This window comes from Arvicanthis niloticus, chromosome 10 (genome assembly GCF_011762505.2).
Source record: "Arvicanthis niloticus isolate mArvNil1 chromosome 10, mArvNil1.pat.X, whole genome shotgun sequence".
Lineage (NCBI taxonomy): Eukaryota > Metazoa > Chordata > Mammalia > Rodentia > Muridae > Arvicanthis > Arvicanthis niloticus.
This window is the reverse complement of record NC_047667.1, coordinates 65,771,290-65,794,888: the sequence shown is the minus strand read 5'-3', so window position 1 is coordinate 65,794,888 and position 23,599 is coordinate 65,771,290. Positions and strand designations below refer to the sequence as shown.

At 46.9% G+C, this 23,599-nt stretch overlaps 1 protein-coding gene across 3 annotated transcripts in view; it reads left to right on the top strand.

Moving 5' to 3' along the window:
• The window catches only part of Hhat (hedgehog acyltransferase), a 249,454-nt gene that overhangs the window by 157,297 nt on the left and 68,558 nt on the right, over window positions 1-23,599 (top strand). For 2 of the 3 annotated variants that reach the window (XM_034513689.2, XM_076941633.1), the window contains one exon: window positions 19,800-20,001. In XM_034513689.2, coding sequence (XP_034369580.1) covers window positions 19,800-20,001 — 202 coding nt within the window. Of the gene's footprint in view, window positions 1-12,108; window positions 13,180-19,799; window positions 20,002-23,599 lie in introns of those variants that run through there. The other variant, XM_076941634.1, reaches the window with a different exon arrangement.

The window sequence follows — 23,599 nt, the reverse complement described above, 5'->3', positions numbered from 1 at the left end:
GTGGATCTGCCAGTTCCCCCTCAGCTCCTCTTTCACCTTTTCCATGGTCCCATATTAATTTTTGCCTGTGCTGAATCTGCTGGGTTTTCCTCCAGCTCTCTTCCTTTTGCCCTCTGACTAGCTCAGCAGATGTTTCCTGAGCTGCTGCTGCTGCATATTAGTGCACATGTTCCACCATTGAACCTGTGGTACCACAGGCTAGCAAATACAGATCGATGTGTACAACACTGAATAACATTAGTGTTCTAGCGTGGGCTCCCAGAACGGGTGTGACGTCAGGGGACAGGGCCTGGACCCTGGTGGTGGTTGCTGATATTTTTAGAGCTAAGCAGAGGATGAGCACTCTGTCCTGGGGACTGGAGAAGAGCTAAGTAGGCGAGACGGAAGGAGCAGCAGGAGAATAGAACTTTGAAATGAACAAGGATGGTGGGGCAGAGGAAGGAAGCTCTTGAGAGATTAGGGGACTGGAGAGGTTCCTAAAATGGTTTGTGTGCAATCCCGAATGAGGCTGTGTGTATTTATAGAAACAATATCAGAAAGGACATATTCAAGATGTAGCTATTTCTGGATGTTTAAAAAGATGGTCTACTTTTGAGTGTGAGTAGTACTATATTGGTAAGGCTTGAAGCAGCGATTATCAAAAGAGGAAAAGGCAAGGCAGGGTTGATGCAAAAAGAAAGAAAGAAACCCAGTAGATAAGGAGAAGGTGGAGAGACTGCCCATTGTCTTTGGCAGTGTGGAGGCCATGGATAACATGGTTGAAGTTGTTGGAGTGGGACAGGGCGAGCAGGTGCATCAGGTTAAAGGATGAACGGGAGCGGAAGGCTAGGAACTGGGTCAGCTCCCTGTCAAGAACCCTGAAAGACGTTTGTGCTTAGAATTGGGCCTGGAAGAATTTGGAGGGTGGCAGAATGGTGTTTATAAAATGGAAGAAACTAGAGGGATGCCTTTATGTTAAAGAGAGAACTAGTTAAAACAAGTGTGCAAGGGGAGGCAGCCATGTTTGCAGTCACAGAGTAGACATCTCTTCTATGAAGAGGCCTTCCTTTGTAGGTAGATGAGTAGGTGAGTGGGTAGGTGGGTGAGTGAGTGGGTGGGTGGGTAGGTGGGTGGGTGGATAGAGAGTGGGGTTAATGGAGACAAGAATGTCCATGGTTAAGAGAGATTAGAACTCTCATTCTAGAAAAGTATTAGGTTCAAACTTGGTGTGAACTGAGTCTGATCTGCAATGTGTGTCACCGCAGGACTTGCCAGTTAGAGGTGGGAGGTGAGATGCATGAGGACACCTTGCCTGAAATGTTTCCTCATGACTCCAGTGCTCAGCAGTATGCCCTGAACATAGTAGGAATTCAGAATTCTGTGCCTGGAACAGAGTAGGAATTCAGGAAGTATTTGCTCATGGTACTGATGTGTGGTCAGAAAGGGATGTGGTGTTCCTTGTCTATCCTGTAACTGGTGTCGTACCACAGCCCTGCTAGATAACAAACCAGCAACTATCTATCAGAGAAGCTGACAACGACGGGCTGTGGACTGGGTGTGGGATGAAGGTCGGTATCAGGGCTTGCTCCAAAATAGTTTGGGAAGAGATGAAGCTTTCACTGGACATTTAACGGGTGGTCAGTGAGGAGCTGGTTCTCAGTCCATGTTGCTTGGAAGGGGAGAACCAGGACTAACTGGCAGAAAGTACTGGAAGCAGATGCTCTTCCTTCTAAATGATCTAAAAGTGCAGACGTCTGTCTCAAAGCATTTCTCAGACACTGAGAAGTCTGAGGTGCAGGCTGGGGCTCCTGGACATACCGCAGGGCCCCACATGCTCAGATGGTCTCTCCAACCTTTATGTGTCTAGCAGTCCCTGTGCCCGCAACAGGGGATCATTATGTCCCCTCGGCTTTGTGGCATGGTGTCTCCCAGACTTCTTAAGTTGGACACTTATCTGGACTTGTCATGTTGTGCTTCATAAACATGATTTTGATTACTAAAAGAAGCCAAATAACTGTCTAATAAAGTAAAATTGCCAGACACAGTGGTGCATGCCTGTATCCCCAGCATCTGGGAGGCAAAGGCAGGAGGACCAGGAGGATCAGGATCCAAGGTTATTTTCAACTACATTAGCAAGTTCGAGGCCAGCCTACGATAGGTGAGACTCTGTCTTAAACCCTGTCTTTGAACAAACAAAACCCCCAAACAAATCAATCATATGAAATACCATACCATATAAAGTTGTGAGCACAGTCATTAGACCTTACTGGGAAAGGGCTCAAATGATTAAATATTGGCTATCACACTCTTTGCACACACAGGCCCTCTGCTCACTCACTTTGCACGTGTAAGCCCTCTGTGCCTGTCATTCACAACTGTCAGAAGAAACAGGGAGGCCTAGCTGGAAAGACAAACCTCAGCCTCCGTTTCCCCTCTAACATTGGCTGTGTAGCCATTTCTATTCGGAGACAATCTAGACAGATGAGAGCACACACTGCTGAGACTGAGCCCCTTATCCAGGTCCTGAGACTGGTGTGGAGTGGAGCCAACCTGCTAGCTCTTCAGCTGTTTTTTGTTTTTTTGTTTTTTTGTTTTTTTTCCTCCATCTGCAAACTGAGGGAACATTCCCAGGATAGATTTGTATAGTGAATAAATCCCCTAAGATGTTTAATGAATGTAGGGCTCCAAATGTTTCCTGTCTCCTCTGTAGTAGGCAGCATATTTGCCACAATGGAAGTTCCCCGCCCTCCCCCCACCCCCGGTTGTCACAGGTAGAAGTGTCCCTGGTATAACATAGTGTGGCAAAAATCAGCATGAAGGTTTTCTCAAAAAATTAAAAGGTGGAGCTACTGTATGATCCAGTTAAGCCACTCCTGGGGATTTGCCTAAGGGGCTCTATAGTGACACACCATAGAGGCACCTCAACTCCCCCTGTTTATTTCACTGTGGGCTTTAGGGATCGGAACTTGGGCGTTTTTGCTAGATAAGCACTTTCCCTTAGAGCCTTCTTCCTACCTATGTATATGTATATATTTACAGGTATATTTTGTATATTCATAGGTATATGGATATTTATGATGGAGGAGGAAGTAGTATTTGGGAAGAGGGAGGGGGTCACTGGGAGGAAAGAGAGGGTTAAGAGGTGTATGTGGGATAGTTCTGATTATATGTGAAAAACTTTAAATTATTTTAATGTTTTTTAATGATGCCCATTATTTTCTACAGTAAGATACATATTAGCAGCAAGTACTTAAATAAGTTTACACTAACAATAGGACATTAATTAAATTAATCACCATTCAAAGCAGCATCCTAATACACTATTGTCCCGATAGCATTACTCAGATAGAGTAATGCTTGTTTTGTGCCATCTTTCAATTCTTGTGCAGCCCCTTGGTCTTATTTAATCATCATAATCTGTCCTATGAGGGGTGAGCTGTACGTACATCATACATGTGTGCCCGAGAAGACAAGATCTACGGTCTCGCCCATCAAGGCTTCCTCTGTCTTGGTTCTCCGGAGCGCCTTAAGAGAGCCATTCATTTCTGTATCACTCTGTTATCTCCTTGAAGACATTGTTCAGATTTTCTCAAGTGAAATGCACATTGACACAGTCTTAAAGCTTGTCAGCTTTGAAGATCCCTTCTTGAAAGGATCAGGGAGGAGTGGCTATCTTTTCCTTGAATGCTGGGTCAGGAGGAGACTCTCCATTTCACCCGGGTTGTGCTGGGATTGATATCAGGCAGCCAACAAGACAGAGAGAGCTCTTCTCTTCAGCCTCTTCCTTTGTTCCACTCAGATCTATCCTAGAAGCCCCAGCCTGCAGGGCCCCGCACCTGTGAACCCTTCCTCCTGTACCTGTGAGCCCCACCCTGCAGCGCACACCCTTCTCCCTGAACCTGTGGGTTCCATCCTGTAAGTCTACCCTTTCCCCTGAACACCCTTCTATGTACTTACTAACTAATGTATTCTCTAACTCTAGCTTTCTGAGTTAATTTGTTTTCAAGCTAACAGACTATTTAACAAACCTTGAGACTGTTCTGGGCAAGCACAGGCTGCCTCTGGCCATCTCTGTGTTGTTACTGTGTTCATCACTGCAGCTAGCTCTGCCCTGGGACTTAGCATACTTTTTTATAGGCATGTGCCTTTGATAAGTACAGACGTGCCACTGAATTGGGTCAGAGAGCTCTTCAGGCTGACTCTAGTAAACAGTCACACAGACTTTGCAGCCATGGCTTGGTTACTTTGCTTCTAGAAACCTGAAGCAAAGACACTGTACCCCAAGTACCATCAGAAGTGAGTTAAAAACACTTTTCCTGCCTGCTGTTCTTGTAGTCCATGAGAGAGAGGCTGAGCTCGTCCTGAGCTATGGACAGACCTGGTCTGCAAAGAGAGTATTTCAGTGAAGAGTCTCATTTCCAAAGAGCCTTTGGGCCAAGGTCCTCCAAGAGCAAGATGAGAGATTTCCTTCAAGAGGGTGTTGCACCTTGTACTGTACAATGTAGTCCTAGAACCAATGGCCTTGAGCAACCGAGAGATACTGGTGGGATACTGAGCCCTCTGCTGCTTGGCTGTGGTCCAGGGCTGGTCCAGACGAGGAAGAGTTGAAGCCAAAGGGCCATATCCTGGGAGTCCAGGTGGAGCATCGGAGGGGGTTGGGCTTTCTGTCTTTGTAGTTAGAAACTTCATTCTCCCACTGATGATGTTGTCTAAGGCAGTGTTCTCATGTCCAGGGTGGGGTCTTAGAGGTCTTGGTGTGGACAAGACACAGCAGGAAATCACTCAGCATGATGCTAGCCAGATGACTGCAAGATCCTTCAGTTATCAACACCTGGCATGCTCTGGCATCCCCGTGGTGGTCATAGCTCCTATAGTCTGGACAAATGGTTCAAAGCCCATGTTGTATTTCAGCCACCCAGGCATAGCAGTGTGGACAGCCAGACTTTCTCTGGGTTCTCTGGTTCTAGGTAAATAGTATATGAGGCTGCCTGCCTTTTAGCCTGGGGAATAAACTTGAAACAGCATTAGCCTGTTGAGCTCTCAAAGTAATCAGCTCAGGGGCAAGAGAGATGACTGTGAGTTGGATTCCCATTGTTCATGTTGGGCACCTCACAATGACCGTAATTCCTTCTCTAGGGGTTTCCATGTCCTCTTCTGACTACCAAAGATCTACACAGAGAGAGAGAGAGAGAGAGAGAGAGAGAGAGGAGGGGGAGAGGGAGAGGGAGGGAGAGAGAACATGAGCGAGCTCAATCTGGCCCATGTGAGGAGAAGATAAATAACTTCGAGTTCTGCTTAGCTCTGGTCCATGCCTCTGAGTCATCTTGAGTTATCCTGTTCCCATTAATCCTTTCCTTCTCAGGAGAGCTGAGCATCCGAGAGGGCCAAGACTGCTGAGTTGTTCACTGGATTACATCCATGTTAATGGTACGCCCTGGGTAAGCAAGAAGGAGGTAGCTAGAAGGAATGTCTTTGTTCCTTGACCTCCACAAAGTAATGACAGGAAGTGAGTCCTTGCTGGCATCTTCACCCACCTTGGTCTTGGAAGTCAGGAGGATGAGGAGGACAGGAGAACTGAGAGCCACACTCCTGTCAGGTGGACCCGACGACTGCTTCCTGCTTCCCCAGATGCAGGGCCTGGCTTCCCCCTACAGCCTGTGTGAATTAGCACTGAGCCACCTGCCTTTCTCAGAGTGAGCCCTCACCCAGAAATGGCTTTCTTCTTGATTCCACTGAGAGAAGACCTTTAATCAGAGGCAGAGTGCCATCTATGCTAACTTCCGTCCCCAGCCCTCATGAAGTGACTGTTTCCCAGTGTGGTCCCGATGCCCGTGGCCAGTGCCATGGTCACTAGCATTGGCTTTCTTGCAACGTTATTACCTGTGTGGTGGCACTTTTAACCTACAGAAGGTTCTACCTTGTGTGACACACACATAATGTCATCCTTGGCTCTCATCTATGTATCATGCCAGCTCTTAAAGTAGTACTCTGTACTGTGCACTCAAGCATGCATTTGGTCATCATGGGGCCGTTTAAAAGGCCAGCACTCACCACACCCTGGGAAACATGCTTCAGGGCCGTTGTTTCCCTGAGCACAGTGCAATAGTCTTGCTTTGTTTTTGTGAGTGTTGCCCTGGCACAGGGGTGGGAGTGACTGTCACAGGGCTATTGTCACTTGTGCCCAAGCTTAAGCTTTATCAATGTTCCCTCCCAGCACCAGGCTCTAAAAGGCATCTTCTCTGATAGGGACTATGAATCATATTTGTGATAAATGAGAGGCGGCTGTAACAATTCCATCAAAGCTGGTTTGTCAGAGCCTCGTTTTCAGCCCAGAATGGGAATGGCTTCATTGTCACCTCCAGCAACCATCACACTTGGATTATTTAGTTCAGCTCTTCAGACCTTTATTTTCTTTCCTCTTGAAGGCAGTGTAGAGTGGCAGTGCTTTGAGACTGCTGCCTGTATGACATAATTGTCTTATGACATCACTGTCTGTATGACATCACTGCCTGTATGACATCACTGTCTGTATATCACTATGACATTACCGCCTATATGACATCACTGTCTATATGACATCAGTGTATGACATCGCTGCCTATATGACATCATCACTATTTTCTCTCACATGCTTCACATTCTGGCCATTGAACCCCATCTGTGTTCCCCACAGAAAAGTCTCTTCTTTGCCAATGTGCTCCAGTGTCCTGGAGTGTGTGTGTGTGTGCATGTGTACCCGTGTGGTGTGCACTTGTGTGCATGTGGAGGTTAACAGACAACCTCTGATGTCATTCCCTAGGTTCTGCCAACCTTATATTTTAATCCAGGGCCTTTAACTGGCATGGACCTTGATAATAGGCTGCCTTGCTAGCAAGCTGATTGTGAACATGTCCCATGATGGTCAGCTTTCTTACATGGCTCTGGGAATCAAACTCGGCTCCACATGTCTGCAAGGTGAGCACTTCACCCACTGACCCGTCTTCCCAGTCGAAGGCACTCTTTGTGGGTCTTTTGTTCTGTCCTAACCATGATCCAGATTCTGCACTTCTCTGTGACCAACACACTGGGGCGAGGGAGGGTGTGGATGGCAGAGAAGGAGGGTTTGGTTTGCTGTTGCTTTGTTTTTGGTTTTGTTTTTTCTCGAAAACTTGACTTGTGCCACCCACAAAGGGGCAAGGAGAGTCGTACTCCTGCACGTTCATGAGCGCACCCTCACATGCACCTGATGTTGATGGTCTTGTGTAAAGAGTCAAGGTCACAAATTACCATTCCCAACATAACTGTTTTAAATTTTGTTTGTTTGTTTTGAGACAGGGTCTCACTGGGTAGCCCTGGCTATCCTGGACTCTGTGTGTAGACTGGGGAGGTCTGGAATTCATAGAGACCTGCCTGCTTAGGCTGCCTTGGTGCTAGGACTCAAGGTGTGCACCACCATGCTCAGATCCGTGCTTCAATCTTACAAAGATCAAAATGTGTTGTTTTGCTTTTTGGGTAAACCTTTTCATTTTTGGTACTTCTGGCAGCTTCCCTGGGGAAAATGTTGGCAGATAAGTATCTTACCATCCAGGCCCTCCAGTTCTCTTGTTTGCTTGAGGAACCTCTGTGTGTGGTTTAGCCAGATTTCAGAGAGCACAGTAGTGGAGAAGCTGTGGAAGTGTGAGGGTGGCGGGCATTTATCAAGTCAGCTTGCTACAGGGTGGAAGGAGGTGGGTGAGGAGGATGGGAAGGATGGGCATTAGAAGATGTAGGCTGTATGCTTATCTTGGGGCCCCTGACATTAGGAGAGCTCTGATCTTCTCCTGTGTCTTGATGTGGCATGCATGACAGATGGTGCTTGTCCTCCACCTAAGCAGTGGTCTACAGTGCAGAAGCCTGGCACAGGAAGTCTAAAGAAATACGTTAGGCTGTGATGAACCTGTGATTCCAAGAGATAAGAAGTTAAGGCGAGGGGTGATAGCTCAGTTGGTAAGGAGCTTGCCTTACAAGCAGGAGGCCGTGAGTCCAGTTTCCCCAGCCCAGGAAGGTAAAGCTGGGCGTGGAGCATGTGCTTGTAATCCCTGTACTGGGGCTGTGGAGATAGGTGCCTTCTTGGGGCTCTCTAACCAGCCAGCCTAGCTTCTGGGCAAGCTTCATGTTTATTAGAGACACTGTCTCAAAAACCAAGGTGTGTACACAATGCACAAACCATCGAAGAGTAAGAGTAGAAGAGAAAAATATTCCTTGACGTGAGTATTGAACCTCAGTAGAAGAAAACATGGCTGACTGAGGTAGGCCTTGGAAGGACTACAGGGCCCAGATCCAGGATGAATTCACTGATAGGGTGGAGTCTATTTTGGTGATTCAAAAGCAAGGTGGTCGTCCAGGCAGGAGCCAGTTCGAGGCTGACTTTGATAGAGCCAGGCTAATGGGTCTCCATTTGGGTGGTAAGGCAATGGGAATCCAATGTAGATAAGATGTCTTTGAGGTAGAGACTTGGAGGATGTGACAGACACATTCTTCCTGGGGAGGAGAGCTTTTTGAGCAGCCATTTTCTTTCGCCTTGTAATTGTATATCAAGCTGTTAATTTTCTTTTCTCTGTGACCACTAACTAGACTTTCCAAATGTGGTACTAGGTTGCCATGGGAACCCGAGGTCTGCGCTCAGCAGAGCCTCTCCTCTTGCCTCCGGGAGGCCCCGTCCAGCATGGCTGCCTGCGTCATTGCACCACAAACGCAGATGGAGAGTGAAATGCCTCCGTTAGGCATTTCTCGATTGCACTCGTTTTCAGAACACTTTCCTCTAGAGGGCCCAAGGCACTGCACCAGTCCAGTGACCTTCACGTAGCATGCACTCCTTTTATAGCAGCCATGGTAAATGAGTGTGAAAATGAGGGCCAACAGTGGGTATGATGCGGGTGAGAGGCTCACCTCCCAGGAGGAGCAGATGATGCAGTCGCTCAGGAGAGGACCTGTGTGTCCATCCGAGGAGCTATACCTGCGTCCAACCTCGAAATGCCGATCCTTAAGTTTAGGAGGTGCTGACAGACCAGAGGGTGGAGAGTGTTTCTGGGAAGGGGAGGATGCCCCCCCCCCCCGTGCCCCTTTCAGTCAGCAGGGGAAGGAGCAGGGTCACACATCATCCCCAGATTCACCCCTTTTGCTTCCGGCTTGCCATGCTCTGCCCCATTTCATGTGGCCTGGAGAGGCATGTAAGTACTTTTAGTATCCTCTTAGGAGGAAGGTAGGAAGACAGGCAGGCAGCCAGGAAATCTCGGTGGTTATTAAACTGAGTCTTCAAGGATCTTTTTATTAGCGATTAGGCGATGTCAACAGCACTAAAGAGTCTATACTCTCTCTTTCTGCCCCTTTGAGTGAAACTTCAAGGAATCTGCTTCACGTGTTTATTTATAGCCCAAGACACAGGCAGGCCCGGAAGAGGGCTTAGAAACCCATGGAGAGTAACCACAGTCTGCCTTCAGATGACCCTTGCCCCAAGGCTGCCCGTGCCTCTGTTCACACAGTGGAAAGTCCTGAAGACGGCATCTTCCAGTGCTGTTTGTTCAGGTTTATTTCAAAGGCTTGTCTGTCACTGGGACAGTGGCCCCACTGTCCCAGTGCATTGTCAGATTGCTTCAAGACAGAGGAATGAAAACCAGGCATGGTAATACACACCTGCAATCCCACAGCACTCCCAAGGCTGAGGCAGGCGGATTGCCTTGAATTCAAGACCATTCTAAGCTACTCAGTGAGTAGCAGGCAAGTATATTGTAAGAATGTGTGTGTGTGTGTGTGTGTGTGTGTGTGTGTGTGTGTGTGTGTATGTGTGTATGTGTGTATGTGTGTATGTGTGTATGTGTGTATATATATAAAAAATTTCAAATATATGTAGACACACACAGACACACACATAGTCCCCACCCACACAGTAGCCACTCATTTTAAGGGACGTTGTCAGGTGACTTTTGTAGGTAAGGTGTATCTTGCCCGAGTGGAAGGGCCATAGTGCCTTAGTTGCAGAGAATTGGTGGTGGATGGTTTGGTCTATGATAGGGTTATCTTTATCCTCTTCCATCAACACACCCTCAACTCTACACGTATGGAGGACGCCTGGCTGACATCTGGATTAAGCGTCAGCAGCAGCAGCGGGTTGAATCCACAACACTGACCTCTTCAGACTTAGAGCTGGATCTGCTGCTGGTGCTGATTGTTAGAGAGCCTTCAGTCAGCAGTTCATGTGCTACAAAAGATACAGGAGTGCCTGTCTCTGGGATGGCGCCTTTTACATCATGGCTTTGTGGGGTGTAACTGACAATTTGAAACTATTCCTATTAAAGTTTGATACCACTGGACAAATGCATTCACTTAAGAAGCCAACACCAGAGTCAGAGGGATAGATAGACCCATCACCAAGAAGTTTACCTCACCTGCCTTTGGCTTCCTTCATTTTCTGTTTATAAAAATAGTATATCAATTAATTTTTTATCCCTGTGACAAAACACCAGGCAGAAGCAGCCAAAGAGGTTTGTTTTGGCTTAGTCTCTGAGGGTGGAGTACTGGGGGAAGAGGAGGGAGATGGTGACAGAGACTATGAATAGGAAGCTGACAACACAGGCCTGCCTCGAGTAACCTGCTTCTAGACAAATAGACCTCACATCCTGAAGGCACCACAGTTGCCCAGAACACCTGGGGGACAGGTGTCCTGCTGGGGACAGGACATTTTAGATCCAGTCTGTGATAAGTAGCAAGCTATTGTCTGTGATGCTGGCTTATTAGCAAGCGTACAGGTGTTCTGTAATCAGGAAATTCTCCCTGTTGGAGCAACATTGACAGGGAACCTGGGGAGTGTTCTGCTGAGAGACACCAACAGGTCCATCTTCTCTTGCATGGTCCACTTAGAGCAGAGAGAAGAGTGGGAATTACCAGGGCAGGGGTAAGGGAGGAGGGGGCATTACCCATCAATGCAATATGAACATATCCCTGAGATCTGCCTGGCCTTACCATCCTCTCATTTGCAGCCTGGCCCAGATCTCTTAAGTGTCCTTGTTGCAACTAAACAGGGAACATAAGCCTCCTGAAGCCTCTTAGAACTCATCTGATCTCCACAGACACTCACATAGAAGGTGTCATACCCTCTGTTTACACTGGCTGAGGCTCTGCAGTGGATCAGGCTTCTGACAGGCCCTGGGGATGCCGAGGCTGGCAAATGGTCCCGCTGGAGGCCTTGCCTCTGGCTCATGAGCATGCTCTTCTTGCCTTGCACTCTGTTGCTGCCCTGGGCCACCTTTTGCAACTTTTCAACATTTCCGGCCCCCAAGAAGACAGAGTTCTGGAGGGATGAGCTCTGGGTTTTGGACTCTGTTTCCTCTAAGCTTGAAGCACGGTCCTGTGCTGATCATAGCACTTCAGGCCTCTGAGCTCCTAGCTCTGTGCACTGCAAGATGGTGGTTTAAAAAAAATATGGGCATCTCATTACATAAACATGGATGCTTACATACAGACAAGATGCGGCTTGACTAAGTTTGTTGTTTTGAGAAAAGGTTTTACTCATTACTTCAGGCTAGCCTCAAACTCACAGCAATCCTCCTGCCTCTCTGCTTCCTACCTGCTAAGATTATAGGTATGAACTGCCACTATGGGTAGTTTACTTTTTATTTTATAGTTTCTACAATTTTCTGCAGAGAGACAAGACATAGAATTTTTTTTTTTTTTGTGCAGCGAACATTTATTGCTGGTATTTCAGAGAGTAGGGAGGGCTCCCTAGGCCCCTCCTGTTGTTGTGGGGGTCTGGGAAGGAAATTGTGAGGAGATGCTCAGTGTGGGGGACAGGGACTCCTCAGCAACGAGGGCCTCTCTCTTGCTCTCAGTGTTCTTGCTGGGGTGGGTGGTCCAGGGTTTCTTACTCCTTGGAGGCCATGTAGGCCATGAGGTCCACGACCCTGTTGCTGTAGCCGTATTCATTGTCATACCAGGAAATGAGCTTTACAAAGTTGTCATTGAGAGCAATGCCAGCCCCAGCATCAAAGGTGGAAGAGTGGGAGTTGCTGTTGAAGTCCCAGGAGACAACCTGGTCCTCAGTGTAGCCCAGGATGCCCTTCAGTGGGCCCTCAGATGCCTGCTTCACCACCTTCTTGATATCATCATACTTGGCAGGTTCCTCCAGGCGGCATGTCAGATCCACAACGGACACATTGGCGGTAGGAACACAGAAGGCCATGCCAGTGAGCTTCCTGTTCAGCTCTGGGATGACCTTGCCCACAGCCTTGGCAGCACCAGTGGATGCAGGGATGATGTTCTGGGCAGCCCCACGACCATCACGCCACAGCTTTCCAGAGGGGCCATCCACAGTCTTCTGAGTGGCAGTGATGGCATGGACTGTGGTCATGAGCCCTTCCACGATGCCAAAGTTGTCATGGATGACCTTGGCCAGGGGGGCTAAGCAGTTGGTGGTGCAGGATGCATTGCTGACCATCTTGAGTGACTTGTCATATTTCTCATGATTCACACCCATCACGAACATGGGGGCATCAGCAGAAGAGGTGGAGATGATGACCCTTTTGGCCCCACCCTTCAAGTTGGCCCCGGCCTTCTCCATGGTGGTGAAGACGCCAGTGGACTCTACGACGTACTCAGCACCAGCATCACCCCATTTGATGTTAGCGGGATCTCGCTCCTGGAAGATAGTGATGGGCTTCCCGTTGATGACAAGCTTCCCATTCTCAGCCTTGACTGTGCCATTGAACTTGTCATGGGTGGAGTCATACTGGAACATGTAGACCATGTAGTTGAGGTCAATGAGGGGATCGTTGATGGCAACAATCTCCACTTTGCTATTTGCAGAGCAGAAGGCAGCCCTGGTAACCAGGCGCCCAATATGGCCAAATCCGTTCACACCGACCTTCACCATTTTGTCTACAGGACGAGGCTGGCACTGCACAAGAAGATGCGGCGATCTCCGGAACAGGGAGGAGCAGAGAGCCAAGACATAGAATTCTTATTGAGAACTTTCCAGACCGCATAAGATATCTCTACCCAACCCCTTTTAGTGAAGGAACAGAGAATTTGCCAGGCTCGGAATATCCCTCCTGCTTTGCAAGTTGACCTCTCCTTGGTTTCTGAAGTGATCAACTCTATGGTTGCCCATTAGCCAACTTTGGCTTCCTAGTTATTAAAGTTCCATTATGATCTGCACTGAATGGAAAGCTATTAAAGCAAATTATATTATTTTCTTGTTTGTATCCTCCTTTAAAACCCTTTATAAGTAATCTTTCACTTCATAGTGAGAAATAAACACTAGACCTTTATGTATGGCCTGTCGAATGGAGGTTTGACCTGCACACCATCATTGGGTAATGTAGATCACTGAAATGTTCACACACACTCACACACACACACACACACACACACCCTGCCATACACACACAAGCTCACACTTCCTCACCTGTTTAACCCTGTTAGGATCTTGGAATTTAGCTGGAATGACAGTCATACTAGAAGAGCCTCACCTTTGAAGACATTTTCAGGAAGCAGTGCACTTTCTGTGTGACTCTCTAGGTCAAAGAGAAAGTTAGAAAATCAAAGGGTTCTTCCTGAGAAAAGTGAAAATAGACTGAATTTAAGACTGCATGGGTTGTCATCACCCTGGCCCTGCTGCCAGCGTGTTTGAGGTGTTCTTTGTGGAGGCCATGGGGGAGGTAGAGTCAAACTGTCCTTCCCTTCACAGGAGCTACTTACAGTCACCTACCCATCTCCTCACCGACTTCCTGTGCCCTACCTCTGCTGACCTGACATCATCTGGGTGCCAGCTTGGTCACTGTAGCAGATAATTATTTGGTCTGTCCAATAATGAATGTTATACCTCTGACCTGTCTCAATAGTGGCTAATGGAGTTCACCAGTCCAAACATGTTTGTAGTGACACATTGTTCTGAAAAATCTCTTGACCCCAAAGAGACTGATCTTTGTTGGACCTTGTAGCCAGGTTAATTATGTCTTGAGATCATTTAAGACTGTGTAATTAACCTGCTAGCCTACTGTGTACTCAGCCTGTTTACACTTACCTTGCCTTTGAGAGAACAATATAACCAACCTTGCTTGCCTTAGATTTCCCACACAATCAGCTTTTACAACCTTGGCTAATGCATACCTTTAATCTTAATTTATGTGCTCTGCATGCCCTGATCCGTGTGTGTATATGTATTATGGTGATCATTTGCTGAAAGCAGCCAACAGACTGAAAGACATCATAAAACAAACTCTATCCTAAATATTGCAAACAACATAGTAGGTATAACTTGATAATGCCTGCTGCAGTCTCGAGTGCTATTCAAGGTCAGGTAAGCAACTTCTTCCTGTAAAACTCTGTTGAAGATTCTGAAAAAAAAAAAAAAAAAATCCCTCTTTTTATTCCCGTAGCATGATTTCCATATTGTTCGATACAGAGCCAAGACCATGGTTAGGGAGAGCACAGCACACAGACACAACTAACAACACAGTTTCAGATGCATGCAACAGACAGACCACAGATCAGCCAGTAACCACAAACTACAGGCAGACACGGGGAGATGGGAGGAATTGAAACATGGGGTTGTTTGTGGTCAAATTAACTGGAGAGGACACTGCTTTGGTTCCCTTCCCTACTGTGGCTCTCGTGTGTTTGGTGCCCTCTGAGGTTATCCTAATGTTTCATGATACACACCTTCATAAAGGAGCATTATTCACCCAAAGCAAGATGACCCGGCTTTAGTTAATAAAAGACAATGCATGGTGGCATACACCTGTAATCCCAGCACTGATGAGGAGGCTGAAACAGGAGGACTGTCATGAGTTTGAGGCCCGCTGGGGCTACATTGAGAAGCCTTGTCTCAAAAAAGACTACTGGATATGTCATCTGTAGATCTAACCAAATACAGAGACTATTTCCCATGGGGAGGACGACTCCCGTTGTGATAATGGTGCCAGGAACACACTAGATTTAACTTGGGCCTCTCATTATTTCACTGAAACTTGTCTTGATGGCTGTCTGCAGTAGGCAGAGAGTGCCTGGCATGGGCACCCAGTCAGGGGCAGACATTGTGATTGCCGCCTACCTATTGCATGTAGCTTGCTCTGCGGAGCGAGCCGTCCACATTGTGTGATTTTTTTTCCAGATGTTTTTGCATGAAAGTGGGGCCTGCAGAGATGCTGACAGGGACCACCCAAGTGGCCAGGCAAGATCAGGCTTCATGCTGACTTAGTCTTGATGTCTCCACAAGAGGAAATCTTTGTGTTTTTGCTGTGCTAAGTGGGTCTTCCACCAGGAGGTCAGTGTCTGTGTAGCTCATCAGAGTGGCTCACGTGACTGCTTTTCTGAGGCAGATGTGCCTCTGTTCTTAGTAACCACAGAACCAGGCTGGCAAGATGCACGAAAGAGAGATCCTCTATTCCCCCCTCTTGCCAAACCCACTGTCTTCCAGAATGAAGAGTGAAGGCTCCCCCCTCCTCTGGTTTGGAACAAAGCAGCTTTGTGTCCTTGGAGACCTACAGTATCTTAATTTCTAGAATATAAAGAATTTTCAGAGACTGTTTTTGGTCAGCTGTCACTTTTGAAAGCAAAGTAAGAGCTTATGGTTTAAAATAGCTACATGTGAGGAAGGGGAGGCTGTTGCGGCATCCAGAGCTTGCGGACAGGACCCAATGCCATGTCTCTCTGGTGAGTGGCATGGCAGGCTTTTATTCTATACTGGATTTTCTGACGTCTGCAGCTCACTTCCCTTTAGTGCATACAGCCTTAACATGTGAACAAGTCTGTAAACACTGTGATATTTTCTTTAACCACGGTCATTCTCAGTGCTACTGAAGATGATGATCATGTACAGGGTAAGAAGCCACAGAAATTCCAGCCCAAATCCAACATCCCTGCGGAGTAGTGCACGCTGATAACCAAGAAGCCTCTAGGGGGCAGCAGAGCTCCAAGTAAGACCTGTGCCCCTGCAGGCTCTCAGGCTCACAGCTCGCTTCTCCCGTTGTCCCTTCAGCAGCACCCAGCCCTTTTCCCTCTGCTTAGAGAACCTCAGCCTCTCGATGCCACACTGAAGTGGGACACACTGGTCCAGTTTTTCACACCCAACTCTCTTTCCTCATCAGCTTCTCGCCCACACTGTCAAGCCTTCCTGCAGGCCTGGCACCATGGCATGTGGCCTCACAGAAAGACCAGCCATGCTTCATAACGAGGCATGCCTGTACTTCTGCAGGAACATCTCAGGTCTTTGTTTCTTATAATGCCCTGCTTCCTTGAAGGCTTAAGTAAATGTTGGAAGCAGAAGGAGCATTCCCTCTGTGTATGTGCACATGTGTGTGCAGGATTATATGCACGTACATGTATAAAAGATTATGTGTGCATGCATGTGTGTAGGTGTGTATGTGAGTGTATATGCACATGTGGTACAGGTTTATGTGTGCATGCATGTATATGTGTGTAAGTGTGTGTGTGCGCACATGTGAATATAGGATTATGTGTGCATACATGTTTGCATGCATGTGTACATGTATGTGCACACATGTAGTAGATTACGTGTGCATGTGTGTGTGTGAATGCATGTGCACATGTATGTACAGGATTGTGTGTAGACAAGCCAGAGGATGGCATCGGGTGTTGTTTCTCAGGTGCCAGCTGTGGTTTTGTTTATGTTGTGGAGGCATGTAAAGGCCCCCCCTTTCCAGACATTTACCCATTAGTCCAGGGGTGCTTTCCAGCAATCCACCTGTCTCAGCTTTGATTTTAGTTTTTCAGTCTAGGAATTGAACTTAGGTCCTTATGCTCACAGCAGAGCCACCTTCAGCCACTTCAGGAACATAGCCACCTAATGCATAGGTGCCTAATGTATAGACGCCTAATGTATAGGCACCTAATGTATAGGCACATTGTTCCTAATATAAGCACACCTAATGTATAGCCACCAATGTATAGCCACCCTATAGATAACGAATGTATAGACACCTAGTGTATAGTCACCTAGTGTATAATCACCTAATATATAGATACCTAATGTGTAGACACCTAGTGTATAGTCACCTAAACGTATAATCACCTAACATATAGATACCTAATGTATAGACACCTAGTGTACAGGCACATCATCTCTAATTTGGTGCCTGGGATGGATTTACTTTCCACACGTTTCTGAAGTGGCTCCATTGTTTGGAATGAGTCTTGGTTGCAAGGAGAAACGTTAGCTTTGGTGATGCTGGTTAGGCTGTATCTTTCTCCTTTCTCCTCCTTGATGGGTTTCTTGACCAAACTAACTTCCCAGCCTCTGTTTTCTCATTCCTAAAATGAGGTTAGCTAAGGTGGTGGTATGCTTTATCATCTAAAATAGAGAGGGATTTGAGAGCGAGAGGAATTACAGATATTACAGAGTGAGAGAGATTATAAAAACACTAAAGTGCTAGGCACACTTTCTGTGCAAAGAATACTGCTCTGTGGAAGATGGGGCAAGGGCTGTGATGGAAACCATTGTGAACACACCCGGGATAGAAACCATTGTGAACACACCCGGGGTGGATAAGACCCATAACCATGGGCTCACTGAGTGGAAAATTACTGGAGAAACACTGGTATTTAGGGAGACTCTGGTAGATAGACCTAGAGAGATTCTTTGTGTGCCTGTCCATGTGCAGTGACACATGAGTGCAGGTACATGTACATATGTGTATACACGTGGAGGCCAGAGGACAACTTCAGTGTCATTTCTCAGGTGCTGTCAACATACTTTAGAGACAGATGTTTCACTGTCCTTAACTCATCAAGTAGATAAGAGCAACAAGCCACAACCCCCTCCCTGCCTTCTTGGCCCTGGGATTACACTTGTCCCTGAAGTTACACTTTTGGGGAAAAGAGAGTGTTCTGGGAATCAAACTCAGGTCTTGTACTTGCAGTGCAAGTGCTTTGCCTACTGAGCCACCACCCCAGTCTCCAACTTAACAGAGTTCTTGCCTGACTAAGGTGTCTGGCAGAGGGGAAAGGAACCAAGATATCAAGGGTCATCGATGGGGCAGGGAGGGATTCACTTTAAACTGACCTATCAACTGGGTGGTGCAGGCCAACCAAGCATGAGCACCAAGGTAGAGGAGCCTGGTAAAGAGAAAGTCTTTGTGGAGGAGAATTTGCGCTTAGCTGAGTGGTAAAGTGAAACCTAGAATGTGACCTCAGGCACAGCCACAGGTAGTCTTTGTCTGTCAGCAGTCAGTTAGACAACCCCAGTTAGCCAGGACAAGAAGTGACTGATGAAGTGAGGACATGACGGCTCCATGGTATGGTTGAGAAGAAGGGAGAGAATGGCCAGGCTGAATGAACATGGTCAGCAGAACAGACCTGGCCATGACAGGAGAGAGGGTGGGAGTAGAGAGAGGGCAAGAGAAGAGAAAGGAGTCAGGGCAAGAGGACCAGAGAGAGCACATGGCAACCAAGAAGTCATGTGGTGAAAATGGATGAGTTATATAGGAATCAGAAGCGAGGGGTTGGGGATGGGTGGAAGAAGAGGTTTAGGGTGGGGGGCAGGGAGAGAAGCTGGGAGGTGCTGCAGGTACTGAGTGAGACTCGTTTTTGGGACCTGCCGATGACTACTGAAGACAGTAGCATGTGTGTGTTCAGTCATGCTCTGAACTGTTTTCACCATAAAGAAAAACAGAAGCTGGAGGGAGGCTGGGACAAGGTCTTGAGCTCTAGCCCCAAGATTTTGGGAAAAAAATAGTTTGAGGGGCCGATGATATTGCACAGTGTACATATCTACTGAATCTCCACTTGGTTGCCCAGTAATATGCTTAATTTTTATTCATTGTTTAAATTAATTTCAAATAAAATACTTACATAGTTTTCATCATTTATTTTCTGATCTGATTAATTTTATTTATCTTTGGCTTCTTCTGAGAAGCAGTTCTATCAAAAATGTATTTTTAAATAAAGCTTTTCTTACAGTAAGTAACTATCACATATATAGTTACACACAAAAAAAAAAACCATTAGGGATTCTGGGATGGCAGGTGTGAACCACGTGGTGCTTCAAAGAATCAAGTAAAAAGATCCTTGTAAAGTGTCTCAGAAGATAAAGGTTTCTTGTCCCTTCCTGGATAGAAGGACAAAGAGAAACTGACCAGAAAGAACCAAGGCCTGTGGGCTTTTTAAAACCCCATGAGGAGGGCACGCTCTGGGACTTTCAGATTCTCATAGCCTGGGGCATTACTCACTCAGGAATGAAGAAGTATCTGAGGGCTCTGTGCATTGGGGCAGAGGTGAGGGAGTGTGGTCCTGCACTCCTGTGAGTCCAACTTTCTCTCCATCTGGGCCACTTGCCTCGGAATTGGGGAATCAGCCCTGTTACCCAACTTCTACCATGGAAAGGCCTGCTTTTAGCAACTGAATTTAAACAATGGTTTACCATAAACTTAGTAGTCTGCACTGTGAAATGCATGCTGGCCATGATGGTCAATGCCATGATGCTTACAATGCCAGCAGCCTGGTTGACACCTGTGATGGGCTCCAGAGCTGGGTGCATCTGTTCAGAGGCTCTAAAGTTATTGCTGCCCCTCTCGCGCCTCTTGTGAGTGAATTTGGCCATGATAAGGGCTCCTTGGTGTGTATGTTCATCTAGCCTAAAGCCACTCCCTGTGGAGGTTCGTGGCTTTGTCAACAAGGGTTGAGGTGGAGAGTTAGTTCAAGGGATGGCTACAGCTTCCTGGAAGTGGGAGTTTTGGACTGTCAACAATAATGCTGGCATTAGAGAGAGCCAAGCGGAAGAGCAGGGAGAGGCAGGTGCAACCTTTCCTCCATCCATCATCCTAGTTTCTCACAGTCTCTTCTCTCTGCAGGTATGTGTACATCCCACTGGGTGGGTCCCAGCGTGGCCTGTTGGGGACATTGTTTTCTACTGCGATGACGTTTGCATTTGTGAGCTACTGGCACGGCAGCTATGAGGACCTCTGGTGCTGGGCAGCACTCAACTGGCTGGGAGTCACTGTGGAGAGTGGGGTCCGGAGGCTGCTAGAGACACCCCGTGTCCGAGAGACTTTGGTGAGCATGGTCCATCATTGCCTGTGTTGTAGGGGACAGCTGATCAAGGAGGGACCGGTTATGGAGGAGTGGTCGTCAGATTCGCTCAAATGTGAACTGTTCTTGCCAGACAATTCAGAGTGGATGACTGAGGGTGGGGTAGGAGAGGCCTTAAAATCAACCATTGTTTATATGAATGGTTGGTTAGATAGATAAATGAATATTGTAATCATAAAAGCCTAGGTGTTGGGCTGTGGAATGAACACACGGTCATTGGTCCTGTTGGGTTGAATTGTGAGTCGCGCGTCTGCCACAGCTCAGGGAGGCAGAGGCGCAGGAATTTGACTGTGTTCACTTCATGCCACACAGGATAGAAGTCGGGCTGTGGGAAGCTGCGGGGCTTCTCTCTGGTGGTGAGAGAACATAGTCTGAGGTCCCGCTGGGAGCCAGAGCTCTTAGGTTGGGGGTTCCCAGGGCCAAGGCAGCCAGGATCTGATGGGTCTCAGACCTTGGGCTATCACTCACCACCGAGAGGCCAAGAGGTTCAAAGGTGGTTCAGTAGTTGAAGACCTCCTCCATGGTTCCCTGCAGGCGGGCTCTAAAGAAGAGAGGTAGTCCAGGTCTTAAGATACGGTCTTAAGATATTTATTGTCATGGCAGAAAATGGATGAAGCTATACCCTGTGTTCTCATGGTGGGCCTGAGGTTAAATACCTTTTGCAAGAAGGAGGGTCTGGGAAGAAATGCTTAATTGGCTAGACCCTCTGGCCTTTAGGTATCTCATGAATATAGAGATGCGTTGAGTCTCTGTGGCCTGTAGTCACACCTACCTGTGCTATGTGACTGTGACCAATGGCCACAAACCTCACTGTAGGAGGGCCTGTAGCTATGTGAAAAGAGCCAGGGGCCCAGGAGCAAGGCTCCTACCATTCCTGAGGGTCTCCGGGGTTCAAGGCCTACGTGACCAGGTACCCAGATGCCTCTCACAGCCCCACACCTAGGCATTTATTATAGAAAAATTACAAAATCCAGATGAGTAAATTAACAAAATTCACATCAAAACTCATTCTTCTAAGTATGTTCTGTTTGTATGTGCACACTCAGCCTAATCATTACAGTGAGAGCCATGGTGAGCTAGGGTGGTGTTTCAGCCTCTCCAAGCCTGCAGGTCTGTGTTAAAAGGCCTAGTAAACTCACGATTTAATTAGTCTATTATTAATCATTTTATTATTTTATATTGATGTAGATATCATAATCAGGATGCGTTCTCCTGAGTAGGGCTGTCAGGTTAAGGGTTTTCACATGTTCACAGCTGACTCTGCACACTGCACATCAGCTCTTACTGCCCTATAGAAGAGAAATCAAGCCCCCATCCTCCCAGATGCCCCATCTTCCAAGATGCTCCCATCCTCCAAGATGCCCCCATCCTCCAAGATGCCCCCATCCTCCAAGATGCCCCCATCCTCCAAGATGCCCCCATCCTCCCAGATGCCCCCATCCTCCCAGATGCCCACATCCTCCCAGATGCCCCCATCCTCCCAGATGCCCCATCTTCCCAGATGCCCCCCCATCCTCCCAGATGCCCCCATCCTCCCAGATGACCCATTCTCCCAGAGGCCCCATTCTCCCAGAGGCCACCATCCTCCCAGAGACCCTTGCCCATCCTGAGGGATGCTGCACTCGCCTGTCCCGAGTGATGCTGGTATTTTAGCTTTTGAGAGAAGCTATTTGTTGTACTAGCATAAACGACAGCTAAGGTGCAAAACCGCATTCTGTGCCTATAGATATGACGGGGATATTAATTGAACACGTCCCTTCATAGACATCTTAAGTGATATGCATATATAGTTACCTTGTAAATGTGGCAGCTGATACATGAGGCTCTCGTAGGAAATCAGTGTTTTTGAATATGAACAGTGTTCTGACAACCCCAAGAATGACCCAACAGGAAATGTGTCAGTGTCTGCTCTTGTGGCAGGCTGTAAAACACAAAAGAGATTTCACTGGAGAAAACTGATTAATGTGGATAAATTCTACCCAGTGCATGAGACTAAAGCAAATACATTTAAAAAATCATCAATATGGAACAAATGCATTGAAGCATGTTTCAATAAAGATAGCCACAATACAGTAGGGCAGTTACCTCAGTAAAAACAGGTGAGCACACAGCAGACAGATCAACACATTGGAAGGAATCAAGTATGCTTAAAAGACAAGCATCCGGGGGTTGGAGAGATGGCTTAGTGATTAAGAGCGCTTTTTGCTCTTCCAAAAGACCTTGGTTTGGTTCTCAGCATCCGCATGAATGCTTGCAACTATCTACAACTCCAGTTTCAGGGGCTCTGACTTCACCTTCTGGTTTCTGAGGGTGCTTCACCCATAAGACAGACATACACAGACACATAATTAAAATTAAAATAAATCTTTTTTTTAAAAAAGATAAAAATTTTATTCATTACTGGTGCCCAGCATCCAGAAGGCAAGAAGTGTCTATCAAGTCTAGGGCAAACAGTGAAAACAATGGTGACGTCGTGCTGAACGCCATGTAAGAAGAGGCACCTTAAGGGTGTCTGCTTTCTCAAGACTAAATGCTCTTCCCAAAGCCCAAAAGTCAGTGATCACCCCCAAAATCCAGAGGCTTTTTTTCTGCTCAGCGTCAGGTGCTGTGTTTCCAGTGCTCTTTCAAGAAGGCACTAATATTAACGTTGAACAGAATATGGAGTGTACCATGGGCTCTGAGTCATGGACTGGTGGGTCTGAACAATTCAGGGAGTAACCCAAGTGTTATCTGTGACCTAGCGCAGATTAAATCGGGTTGGAAAGAAACCAAACAAGAAAGCTTGCTCACAGAAGTTCTTGAACACAGGATCTGCCACAGTGTAGAGTAATGACCTCAAGGCCCTTGTGTGTTTAGCACATTTGACACTACACCCACAATTCAGGCACCTAGGTGTGTAATAACTTTATATACATTTTGGTGAAATAATTTGTTACAAATGTATCTAATTTACATATTTGTTAATGTAGTTTGTGTGTGTGTTTATGTATGTATGTATGTATGTATGTATGTATGTATGTATGTATGTATATCAGCTGTTGTTTGTCCTGTAAGCCTTGGGTGGTTTATTTTAATTTTCTCATCATTGGGGCATAAGCAGCTTGGTGAAGGAAGGCTGATTTTGATTCACAGTTTAAGGATCCACCCTGGAGGTCAAGGCATAGCAACAGGAGCAGCTGGTCACATTGCATCTGCTGCCTGGAAGCTGTTTCTCTCAGCTTCCATAGTGGAGTCTCTGATAGCTTCCTGAGGTGATAGAAATGGCCTCTAGTCTAACACACGAGTCACAGATGCACAAGGCACTACAAATATGGCTAGTGCCACTGAGACACCGAATTATGACTCTTTAAAATGATTTTGTTACTTTATGTATACGGGTGTTTTTTGACCTTGTCTTAGGGTTTCTATTGCTATGATGAAACACCATGACCAAAGAGCAAGTCGGGGAGGAAAGGGTTTACTTAGCTTACACTTACATATAGCTGTTCATCATTAAAGGAAGTCAGGACAGGAACTCACACAGGGCAGGAACCTGGAGGCAGGAGCTGGTGCAGAGGCCATG